Source organism: Melospiza georgiana, chromosome 18 (assembly GCF_028018845.1).
Source record: "Melospiza georgiana isolate bMelGeo1 chromosome 18, bMelGeo1.pri, whole genome shotgun sequence".
Taxonomy (NCBI): Eukaryota; Metazoa; Chordata; class Aves; order Passeriformes; family Passerellidae; genus Melospiza; species Melospiza georgiana.
In genome coordinates, this window is record NC_080447.1 from 7,438,304 (window position 1) to 7,450,672 (window position 12,369).

At 37.8% G+C, this 12,369-nt stretch overlaps 1 protein-coding gene across 1 annotated transcript in view; it reads left to right on the forward strand.

Annotated features, from left to right (window-relative positions):
- The window catches only part of TXNRD2 (thioredoxin reductase 2), a 32,086-nt gene that overhangs the window by 2,072 nt on the left and 17,645 nt on the right, over positions 1-12,369 (forward strand). The window contains exons 4-11 of the mRNA XM_058036956.1: positions 464-608; positions 932-1,006; positions 1,819-1,897; positions 2,843-2,905; positions 3,228-3,298; positions 6,702-6,721; positions 7,092-7,183; positions 8,474-8,648. Of these exons, the coding sequence (XP_057892939.1) occupies positions 464-608; positions 932-1,006; positions 1,819-1,897; positions 2,843-2,905; positions 3,228-3,298; positions 6,702-6,721; positions 7,092-7,183; positions 8,474-8,648 (720 nt within the window). The remainder of the gene's footprint in view (positions 1-463; positions 609-931; positions 1,007-1,818; positions 1,898-2,842; positions 2,906-3,227; positions 3,299-6,701; positions 6,722-7,091; positions 7,184-8,473; positions 8,649-12,369) is intronic.

Genomic DNA, 12,369 nt, shown 5'->3' on the forward strand with positions numbered 1-12,369 from the left:
AGCTTGTGCCATGGCTTGTTCTCTCCAAGATGAACCCGTTGTGCCTGCTCCCCTGTACATTAAGCTTGTTAGCAGTGCTTGATGCTATAATTTATAGTGAACTTTGGACTTAAATAAGGAGAATATCCCCTCTGTCAAAATAATATTTATAATTTCTAAAAATTACTAATTGTGTCATGCTGAGGCTCCTTGTACACAATGCACAAAATGAGATCTGCAAACATGAATGTTTAGTTACTGAATCTTCTGAGCTTTGAGAAAAATCTTGAAATTACTTGAATTTTAGAAGAAAAATGTACAGAGATGGTTTTTATCAAACAAATGAGCACAAAGCAAGTTATAAACTGATCTGTAGGAGACAGTAAACTGTGTTTTTACAGAACTTTTTACTTCCCATGGAGCCAACTGCATTGTTAAACTAATCTAATTTACTTTTTTTTTCTTTCTTTGTTTTTTTCCCAAGGAACTTCATGGGGACTTGGTGGAACTTGTGTGAATGTTGGCTGCATTCCTAAAAAGCTTATGCATCAAGCAGCCCTTTTAGGGAGTGCCCTTAAAGATGCCCAACACTATGGCTGGAATATACCCCAACCTGTTCATCATACTTGGTAAAGACTGTTGCTTATATCCACTCCTGTGTGCTGCAAATGCATAACAATAACCTTTTCCCAGCTGGTGTTTATTATGGGACAGTTAGGGAAGTGAATTTTGCATGTGAAATTTTAGCCTGGTACTTGTTAAAAAACAGAATTAGTTTCTGGTTTCTCAGGGCAGAAATTATGTTGGTTTGGACTTGATAATTTGCTTTTACAATAAAAAATACTGTGGTTCAGTCCTCGTTTTCAGCATATATCTTTGCCAATATCTTTGTGTTGCATAACCTGAATTTGTAATATGATGACTTCATGTTCCGTCTCTTGTTTTGTGGCAGGTCTGTGATGGCACAAGGTGTTCAGAATTATGTGAAATCCTTGAACTGGGGACACAGAGTGCAACTACAAGAAAAGTAAATAAGACTTTGAAGTTTGTCTTTCTTCCCACAGTCAAGGAGGTGCTCTTGTCCTTGTAGAACTGCAGAATTGCCTTTGAAGTTTCTATCTAGAGCTAATATTTTGAGTCTGTAAGTCCTTTCTTCAGGGGTCTGCAAGTGCCCCTGTCAATGTAAGTAAGTGGTCTCTTCCTCTCCCATTTTCCTTTTTGGTGAAATAGTGGTTGACACTGACCATACACAAAAGCTTTCTAGCAGTGTAGTGATGCTCTCTATAGTCTGGAGAGGTTTTGCATTAATATGAAGCAGTCAAGGTTTCTTAAGATACTTCTGACCTCATCCCCCAAAATTTCTATGCCATACAAACCCACAGTTAACACTATGCTAGAGCAGCAGATTTTTTTTTTCAGTATGCAGTTCCTTTTATAGAGAAATTATAATAGAAAATTTAACAGATTCTATCATGTTACTCCTGCTGAGGCACTTTGGTGGGTTCTCAAACAAGCATGGTATCAGAAATGCTATAGATAATACTAGTAGTGCTATGGCTAGCAGAAAATGTATTTTCTGAGGATATAAATAATCTGATCTCAAAGTTTGTTACAAGGTTAAGTTACTTTTCTGTATAGAGGAGTTAAGTGTGACAGAATAATTAAGTGACAAATTATGATAGATCTGCAAACAGTCCTATGAAATGAGAGTCCTTCCTTTTACTGCTCTATGCCTGATTGCTACCCCTTTTACCACTTAAATACAGAAAAGGTAGCTGATTGTATTTCATACCTATTCTTGTTAAGTGTACATTGCTGATGCTGTTTTCTTCTAAACAGGAAGGTGAAATATTTCAACATAAAAGGAAGTTTTTCTGATCCACATACAGTCCGTGGTGTAACAAAAGCAGGTAAAGAGGTGAGCTGCTGTGCTGATTTCTGCAGTGTTGTTCACTTGGAACATTTCAGGTCATTTGGGAGCGAGATTGTCCTTTTGCAAATTGTTTGAGGTATTCAGTATTGTTTTAGTGAGTGAGATTTGCATTTTCCACTTAGAGAAGTTGTTTATGAACTTGACTGGTGCCTGCTGAGTCCCTGGCCTGGCCTGTTGGATGCTATTGCTTTTTTCTACGGGTGGAAATGCTGAGACAGAAGATTTTTGTTTGATTTGGTCAGTCATGCTGATGCTTACAGAAATGTAAGTTCTGAGAGATGAGAATTAGGTTGCTCTGAGCTGTTTCCCTCCTTCAGGTGATTTGTAGGGGTGATTAACTCAGTAATACCAAATTGTGTGTGGGAGGCAATTAGTGTGAATGCACATCTGGGTCACATAACAGAATGGTGGCCATTGCTGGGTATTTAACAAGGCCTGAAAGTGCCTTTTTAACACCTTTTTCAGGGTAATTTTTTAATATTACTGATTCATATCAGCTTGAAGGTCAGGTTTTGGAGGTAGGTGCCTCCGATTTTCTAGAAACAGTCTCCTTTTGTTGAGGTAGCTTAACTCCAGGCCTGAGATAGAACTTACTGCTGTCATCTCTGTGTGTTTTATCCTGACAAGAAATTGATTTTAAAAGTGTCATTGTGCATAACTATTGCTTCCAAGTAGTCATCAGAATCTTGTGCAGTGTAAGAACAATTGCACAGTTAATATTAAAACCTAGTAGAGAATGGGTAGGAGAAATTCTGCATGTATTAGTTTATCTCCATCCCTTTTTAATGCATTGCTGATTATTATGTCACATAAATAGCAGATGGTAGTACCAGTTTTCTCATTGTTCACTCATTTGTACATAGATGAAATCCAAAGACAGATAAAAGGATTGCAAATGCTTGATTTTTGATTTTTCATTTTTGTTTGTAGGTTGTTGTTACTGCAGATAATATCGTCATTGCTACTGGAGGAAGACCAAAATACCCTGCACATGTAAGTTACCTTTCCATTTGACAACTCCAGTGCTTTACTGAGATGCACAACACAGTGAAGGAAGATAAAGAGAGATTTTTGTACTTGTGTCACACAAAAAATTGTCTATATATAAAGGATGTTGTCTATGGAAATGTTTTTCTAAAAAGCCAGTTTGCTTTGATTTGTTGGTGTTGCTTAGAGCTGTAGAATAATTCAGGTTGGAAGCTGGCAGCCCCAGATATATTCCCCTTGGTCTGTACTTCAGCCAACACAGCCTGAATTGCTATTAGCTTTTAGTGCTGACAGGATTGGCATTGTAGATTCACCTGTGTGATCATAGGTTGCAGGTGCACTGGAGTATGGAATCACAAGTGATGATCTGTTCTGGTTAGAGAAATCTCCTGGAAAAACGTAAGTTACCTTACCATGGTTGTAATAGATGCTGGCATTCCTACCTTTTCTATATAGCAGGGTGAAAAATGTTCAAAATTGCCTTTTGTATGCCAATTTTTCTTCTGTTTTCCTTCTGGAAATTTGCTTCACAATGCAGCAATATCATACTACCAAACTTCATTAATAACTGATAGATCTTCTTCCTCCTCATGTTATGAAATTCCCTCCTAAAATCAAATTAAATAACGTTTTCACCGTGTTAGGTTGTGCTGTAGCGATTACAAGTCACAAGAGGGCAGCATGAACTCACCTGGGGCTGCTCAGTCCACGTTCCTCAATTAGGGGAGAAGCTCCAACGTAATTTTGCTTTCTCCTAAGTTGTGGCAGATAACAAAAGAAAATATCAAGAAACATTTGAGTTACTTTTGCTTTGGAAGCTGTTGTTTAACTGAAATATTAAAACACTGGTTTTAATGGAAATACTAAAATGCCACAGTTGTTTTTTACAGCACACAGCACAGTAAGATTCTGAGTCAACACTGCTACAGAGCAATTTCCTGATGGAGATAATTGTGATAGGAAATGCAGATTTGCTAGCCTAAAAGTCAAATAATGCTATCTTTTTGTCCTCTCTATTGAGCAATTCTAGAAAAAACAAAAGAGACTTCAAGCTGTAATACTGGTGTTTGTGCAAAAAGCATAGTTGCCATTCGTGGCAGTGACTTTCTGCTATAAAAAATGCACTGTGTTAAGCTAAACTTCAAATAAGAAAATGAGGCTTTTTGCTACAGTTTTAGAAAGAAAGTAAATTTGTTGTTGTTTGTAGTGTTTCAGTCACCTCTAGCATGTTGAAGGCATGATTTATGCAAGGAAATTTTTTAAGAACAGCAACACCCACCCCCTCAAAAAAACCCCTACAAAATCCCAAACCAAAATATAAGATTTGTCCTTGTAAGAGGTTTCTGTGGAAATATGGCTCTTGTCCAGTTGCTGCCGATGCAAGTTGTAACAGTGTAATGTGGGAGTCTAGTGTTTATATGTTGCATTCCTGAGATTTAGTCAAAATAAGCCTGCAGGGGCTACAGTAGCATTTCTGTGCTTTATCAGGCTGTGTCTTAGCAAATGAAGGAGGGAGTTGTTAGAGGTTTGTTTCTGTCGGATTTGTTTCTGTTATAAATATTCCCAAGGTTCAGTTTAACACCTTTTGTTTTTAGTCTGAGCTGTGTTGTAGTTTTTCTTTTCTCCCTCTCCAAATGTACATATCTCAGCTACAAATTACATGCCTGGAGGTTATAGAACTGTCAGTCCTGCAGTTATTCTTTTTTTTTTTTTTTTTAAGTAAATCATTAACCAACTTTAAAAGTCCCATAGATATACAAACATGGGGAAGAAACTCACTGCTGAGATGAAGGGTTTTGGCAGAGTGAATTAGAAGAGATGGCTGGAAATGTGTTGAGAATGAGTAAGAAATTGAGCAGGTGTGACCACAAGGTTAGGTTCTGCTTTCCTAACTTTTCTTTTAGACACTGACAATGCCCAGGAACCCCCTGTTTTGTACAAGAAAGTGTGAATAATGTGGGGCTGATTCTATGAGTAAGTGCCAGCTGACATCCATTTTCCATCTAATGAAAAAGAAGAGCAAACATATGCCCAAATTACAGAAATTCTTATTCTTTTCCCTGTGAATCTCCAGTAGATATTTCTTTATGGGCAGTATGAGGCTTTTTGCAGCACTTCCCAGGAGCTGCATGCTAATGAGGGTGTGATCATTCATTCACAGATGAATCAGATGCCCTAATGCTGGAAAAATTATTTCCCATTATGTTAAATTATTTGCCAAGCATAAACCCCAGACTAGCAGATTTTAATCAACCTATTCTCTGTACACCTTCAGAAGTTGTGTGTTTTTATTGTAAGATAGAGAGATGTTATCTGGAGCCTTTTGTAAGAAAACATGTGTTGTACTGACTGTGCAGTCCCTGGGGCTTACAGAGCTGCAGCCTCCATGTCTGCACTGCTCAGAAGTTTAAAAGCATTGCTGTTAGAACTGGGAGATGCTGCAGATTTGTTTAGGGTAAGGCATAGGCCACAAGCCCCTTCAAAAACCTAACAAAATACTTTGTTGTCAGAGGAAATACTGTGTGGGATACCATCTCCAAACTGTGAGATTTTAACAAGTCTGTAGAAGACATAAAAAGCAGAGGAGTGCAAGTGCAGCCTGTCCAGCAGCTGAGAGTTAATGGCTGCCTGGCTGGAGCTGCTTTTACCTGCAGAACAGGGACTGAGCATTCTGCTTTTTGTACCCAGCAAATGGTAGGGGTGGGAAGAGAGGAACTGCTGCTGTGTAGGGATCAACTGGGGACAGAGATGGAAACTGCTGTGCTGGAGAGCTGATACACCTCATAAATTACAAGTGTTGATGGACAATTGCAATTATATTCTTGATTGAAAGGGTGTGAAATATTGAGAGAGGTGGGAGCTGGGGTTTTATTTAGGAACTAAAATGGATATATTTGGTAAATACCAGTCTAAGTAAATCTATTAAACCCATTTTCTGTAATATAAACAAATGTTTGAAGACTGGAAGGGCAAATATTTGGCATCTGGAAAAATACAGTGATTAAAAAGCAGGTGGTTATAAATCAAAATGAAATTTAGCAATGAATAAAGTCTTCATTGGGAACTGTAATCTACTTGATAGGAAGACGTAATCTAATTGATAGACCATCCCCATGTGCTGAAAGATGAGCTGTCAGGGAAGAAGATTGGCCTGGCTGAATAAAGAGTTTTGGCTGGAACTCAGGGGAAAAAGGAGTATTTATGCCCCTGGGAGAAGAGAGAGGGCCACAAGGATGCCATAAGGTTGTGCAGGGAGAAAATTAGAGGGGCCAAAGCCCAATTAGAACTTAATCTGGCTACTGCTGTAAAAGGCAATAAAAATGTTTCTATAAATACAGTAGCAACAAAAGGAGGGCTCTGGAGAATACCCATCCTTTATTAGTGTGGGGGAGGAGAAGCACAGTAATAAGGATAAGGCTGAGTTACTTAATGCCTTCTTTGCCTCAGTCCTTAATAATAAGAGCAGTTGTTCTGTGGTGCCCAACCCCTGAGCTGAAAGAATGGGGACAGGGAACAGAATGAAGCCCCCATAAATCATGAGGACTTGGTTAGAAACTTCCTGCAGCCTTGGATATGCACAAGTCCAAGGAGGGAATCCACCCCAGGGTGCTGAGGGAGCTGATGGAAGAGCTGACTGAGCCACCCTCCATCATTTCCCAGCAGTCCTGGGAACTCAGGGGTCCCAGCTGACTGGAAGTTGGCAAATGTGACACCCACATCAGAAAATATTTTTTTCTGGTTGTGCAAAAGTATGCACAAGCTCATTCCACTGCTTTCTTCTTTTTTTCCTTTTCTGTAACAGGTTGATTGTTGGAGCCAGCTGTATCCTTTGAAAAGCCTGTGATGATCTATGATTATAACTAACATAGCTATCTTTCCTGTGAAACTTCAGTTTTCAGAATGCCTCTGCTCATGTGATATAGTTGAGTTGGTAAGAGAATAATAATAGTTTTCTATGCAGTAGCATCATGGAAATTAGGATCAGCTGAGGATAAATTCTCAGGATCTTAAATCCAGTGTTAACTATGTTAACTATAAGACTTCCAAGTTTTATTCTATGTACAAAGGCAAGCTAAAGATGTCTGTGTAAAGAGAACTTGATGTTTCCAAGTAAAAAGCCTGCTTGTATACTACTCATATATTGTGTTTATTGAAATTGTTGTTTACATTTGCTTAACGGGTGTGTCACCAGATGTGTCCCTTGAGTGTGCTGGTTTTCTGACAGGCATTGGATTGGACACTACAGTCATGATGAGAAGTGTCCCACTTCGTGGGTTTGATCAGGCAAGTACAGAATATCTTCCACCTCCTTATCTATCAAATAAATTAAAATACAGATTTTTCAATTTTATCTCCTAAAGAAATAATGTTGTTTGCATCTTCAAACATTTCTAATATGTGCACAGGTTTTGAGGTGGGAGTATTGTTGCTTAAGTGGCAGTGACAAACACCACCCATGGTAGTGACAGCTCCTGGTTGTATGTCACCCTCTCCCACCCTGGAGTGCATTCCTTAAACTAGTGGTTTGTCTGCCTTAAAAGTGATGGCATGAGTTTGCAAAACATTGTATAAGAATAATTCTTGGGATTTACACTCCTCATTGAAGAAATCCACACCTGTAACAGCATGAGGTCTGAGCAAGCAGGGAACAGTGTGTGTGTAGCACTTGGTCAAACACAGTAGGAGAACTTGATCCTCTGTAGGCAGGAGGAGCACAATGGCCATACCAAAGTTGATAAAGTATTAATGGAGATAAAATAACTATGTTCAGTCTGCAGCCACATTGAGGCTGATGGAAACTGATTAATGAGCTCTCATGTTTCTGAAGAGACATAACCCTGCTGTTGCCTTCATATTAGTTAATATCAACTTTATTTTAAAGTTTTGTAAGCTGAGAGAGCTTGTGGAGTTGTGTGGCGTTGTTCTATGTGAGTGGTTTTGTAATAATATCCTTTAAATAATAAACATACTCTGGCAAGGTGCAACCTGAGTTCCTGCAGTCAAGAGCACTGATGTCTTTGGATAAACCTGTTGATGCCACATTTTACTACTTCAATTTGGTGTGGCATTATTTCAAACAGACTCTTAGGACAAAAGTGGTTTGGTTTTTTGTTTTTGTATTAGAACTTTCCATGAAACCTTACTGATTCATACTCATTGCAGAGAAATGCCAGGTGTTATGGCAAAACAAAATACCTTTCTCCCGTTGTTTTTATGAAAGTATTTAATGTTCATCAAACTACTAGAAAATTGTAATTATGGTAATGGTAAATTGAATATGGTCTAGATTATGTAAACAGCAAATGCTTTAAAAGCAACTCTTTTATTAATTTACTGTTATATTTTTTTAAAATAATTTGAGTAATTAAGTGTAGGTGCCTCTTGGAATGGAGTTGCAGGTCATAGTGGCTCCCTAAGTTATCATGTATTAGCAGCGCATAGTAACTAAGTGATAAAGAATGTTTGAAATGCACAAGGTATTTACTGGGGTTTCCTGAACCCAGCTGAAGGAGGGGTTTACATTGAAAAGGTCACATACCTAAGAAAAAACAAATTTGTTTCACTACTCAACAGCAAATGGCTTCCTTAGTAACTGAGCACATGGAATCTTATGGCACAAAATTTTTAAAGAGATGTTTCCCAACTAAAGTTGAAAAATTGGAGAGCGACAGATTGCAAGTCACTTGGAAAAATGCTGACCTGGACACAGAAGAAACCGATTCTTTTGACACCGTGATGTGGGCAGTAGGTAAATATGATTATCTTAACGTTTCTTTGCAATGCTTTCCATTCTGAAAGTGAAGTCACTTCATCATGGGGTCAAACAGCCCCCCCCCATTAAATGTTTAGTGACTTAGACATTGATAGTTGTTTAATTATTTTCTTGCATGCCTGACTTGTTCATTTACAGTCTAAAAACACATTAAAGTTACTGTGAATGGCAGAAGTCTGTGGTAACTACTTTTGCATGAGCTGCAATAAATGGGTCATGTAGTCTTTCTCACTTTTACTAGAGTAAGAACATGAATTCCAGCAAACTCTGGTTTGCAGGTAGTGTTCTCTGAGTGCATACTCTTGATTGATTCATAAAGCCATTCACTGGAAGTACATATTTATCCTGTTTAAGAGGCTACCATTTCTTCTAGGATTTTTTTCTAAACTGTGCTGTTTAAGTTTGTTACTGCAGCTGTCATCCAATTCAGAGAAAAAGTAATTGGCTCTAAAAACCCAAGCTCTAGCAGGGAACCTTGAAACTGTATAGCTTTTTGAAATCTGGTTAGGGACTTTTACATATCTCAGACCCCTTGGAATTGACATACAACGACTAAGAGTAAATTGCTTTAGAAGAATGCTGTGATAAATGTCTATGAGCATAATCACCAGAAATGGGAATCAAATCTGGGGTTTTCCTCCTTTGAGACAAATGCTGCTTCCTGCAAGGACTAGCACACTAAATTATGTACAAGGCTCCAGCCCACAGGAATGAAAACACTCCTTCAGTGTTGCCTCCCTGAGCTGCTCGTTTGTCGCTGTTACCAGTCTGTCCTTGGTTTCTGTATTGGTTCAGATGGGCTGTAAGCCCACCAGAGTAGGAGACTTTTGTCTTTTGTGCTTATAAAGCTTTGTGAATATCTGGAATTCTAGATCAATAATGCATGGCTAAAGGTAGTAGTGGTGTTTGGCAGGCAGATGATATCTGGCAAACAAAGTAAATAGGCTTAAACGTACAGCCCAAGAAATCCTGTGGATGCAGACAAGTAATCAGTTTTACTAGCAGCTTTAGCAATCCCCTTGACTACTTTATATTCTTTTTATCTGGCACTTCTATTTTAGAGTAGTGGGAATGCATTACTCTTTCATTTGTTTATAGCATAAATTTAAATTACTGTGGTTGTAGAATAGATCCATTACAGGATCAGAAACAGATCATTTACAGCATATTTTGCCCAGTGGATTTAATCTACTATCCAGTTGTTCCATTTCCCTGGTTAAGTCAGCTTTATATCTTCCTAATACCCCAAACAGAGAGCAGGGTGTGCATTGTGACAAATGTTTTCTTTTCCTTACTGTAACTACTACTCTCTTAGAAGTGCCTTGGGCTCTACAAATTGTGGAAACAGCCTGTAATAATGGATTATTCTCCTCAGAACCAATCAAACAGACTAGTGCTTGCCAAGAGTAAAAAATAGCTCATGCTATCTGGACACATAAGAATTCTGAAAACTGTAGAATAATATTCATGAGGTGAGATGAAGATATTTCCAAAAAGTGGGTTTCTAAGTGCTGTATTTGATTTTTCTTAAGCTTTCTGGTAAAAAACCCAGCCCATTCTGTGGTTCTATGAAAAGTACACTGAGTTGGAGACACACATGTCAAATGTCAAGTCAATTTGTTTAACTTTGGTCTACGATGGAAAAAAAGAGCTATTAAGTTGAAAAATAAGAAAAAAATCTTGGTTTACTGTTAATTATAATGGAATAAGGTTGCATGATAGACTGTTGCAATTCAGTTGTAACATGAGTCTGCTCATTATTTCAGTTCAGAGGAGCTACATGTGTTACAATTTTTGTCAGAGATTTGAGTTACAATCCATATTTAGAAACAGCAAAATGAATAGTGTGAGGATTTTGTGTTGCCTTTTTTTAGTGTTCAAATTGGCACTCCACCCTTAAGGATTAAACACATTAACAGTTAGAGCTGGTTAATTGGTGTGCAGTCCATATGATTCATTGTTTTGCTCTGTATCAACACACCCACACCAGGTGTCTGAGATAATAGGCTGGGAAACTCAGTGGTGTTGAGGATTTCCTGTCTGCAGATGTGCCAGTTATAATACTGATTGAAGCAAGTCAGCTTGGAGAGTTGGTTAAAAAGCAGCTGCTGCTGTTAACTAATTGTAGCCTAAATTATAGTACATATTTCCATAATTTTTGCCAGTGCATTATGGAATTTTAGTAGGATTTTATTAATAATGTTAAAAATAGTTACTGGTAGTGGGACATAGTACTGTAGCTTATTAAACTATTTCCTAATGTCAACCCTTTAAAAAGAAAATTAGATTGTGTTTGTCTGATCAGTTTTGTTTTGCTTTTGGAATGTGTGATTTTCTGCTTGTATGGATAAGCCAATAAAAGCAGGCACAATGCTCCCTTTGTTTTTCTAGCAGCATTTTTGAACTAGTCAAAATATTTGAGGGGCAAAAAAAGAAATCTCATTTTGATACATTTTAATGTAATTTAAAAGTTTCAGTGCAAATCTTTGTAGGTAACACATGGACCTGTCATACCTTGCTGAGGGACTACTTACTGTTATATTCCATCTCAGTGCAAGAGCTTGTTCTTGATGTTTATTTGATTTTTCCAGTTCAGCTCTGTATGTCTTTCTGTCTTACTAGTGCTATCTTTGGCTTCTAGAGAATTCTGAAATTGTAAGATTTTGAGGTTTTGAATGGAATCCTTGCTGTTTGGTATTGACAAAGGGTTAAATACATAACATTTTCTGTAATAGTGTTCTTCAAGGCTTGCAACCAAACCAGTTTGGATTAACAAGGGAAACAGAAATTTTGTTAGGAGATTTTCTGTGAAAAGTCCCATAAGGTAAAATTTTGCTGTGATCTCCTATGAGGACATCTCTGCCAGCCCCTGTAGAAAAGGGAATGGGCTTTAGATTTATCTTGGCAAACACAATCTTGCCATTGAGTTTTTAATCTTTGAACTATTCAGTGAAAAATGAAGCACCTTGGTTGGTCTCAGACATCTCTTAATGCTGATGTGCTGTGGTTTGCTGAAGCTTTGGGGCTTCGTTCTGAGCTTCCCATGTCTGTCTCTCTTACTAACTTAAATTCATTACTCTCTTGATTAGATATGGTTTCTGCAATCCTAATGAAATTTGATTAGATATGGTTTCTGCAATCCTAATGAAAATTGTCATTCCCATTATATCAGCCAGTGCTTTTAGGGAATTTTCCAATATCTAATTTTTAGGGCATTCAGTCAGACTTTATTCAGCAGGGCTATTTTTAATGTGCTTTCCCCTTTGTGTAACCAACCCATAAACTTTGAGTGTAACTTATTTTATGCTACTTATTATACCAGCCTGTAACTATAAAAATAATTTGTTCATGTGCTAGGCTATGCCTCTAAATCTACATGTGAAGAAGGTTGGATTCAGAACTATTTCAGCACTAAGGTGCTATTTGAGTTGATAGGTGATGCTAACCTTTACTTCAGTGATGGTAGAAAGAGATTTTTCAAATGGCAAAAAATTACTCCAAATTTCTTGAAAACAGTATAGTTACTGCTTGCAGAAAACAGATTCAGTTCAATCATAAATGCTGAGGAGATTAAAGCCAATGACCTGCCTCTCTTGGGAATGGTGGTTGAGTGCTCGTTTTTGAGGCTGCAGAGCCATCCTTTGAAACCAAACCTTTGGTTAAAGCAAGCTTTGTGTGGGAGAAATAATGTAAGAGT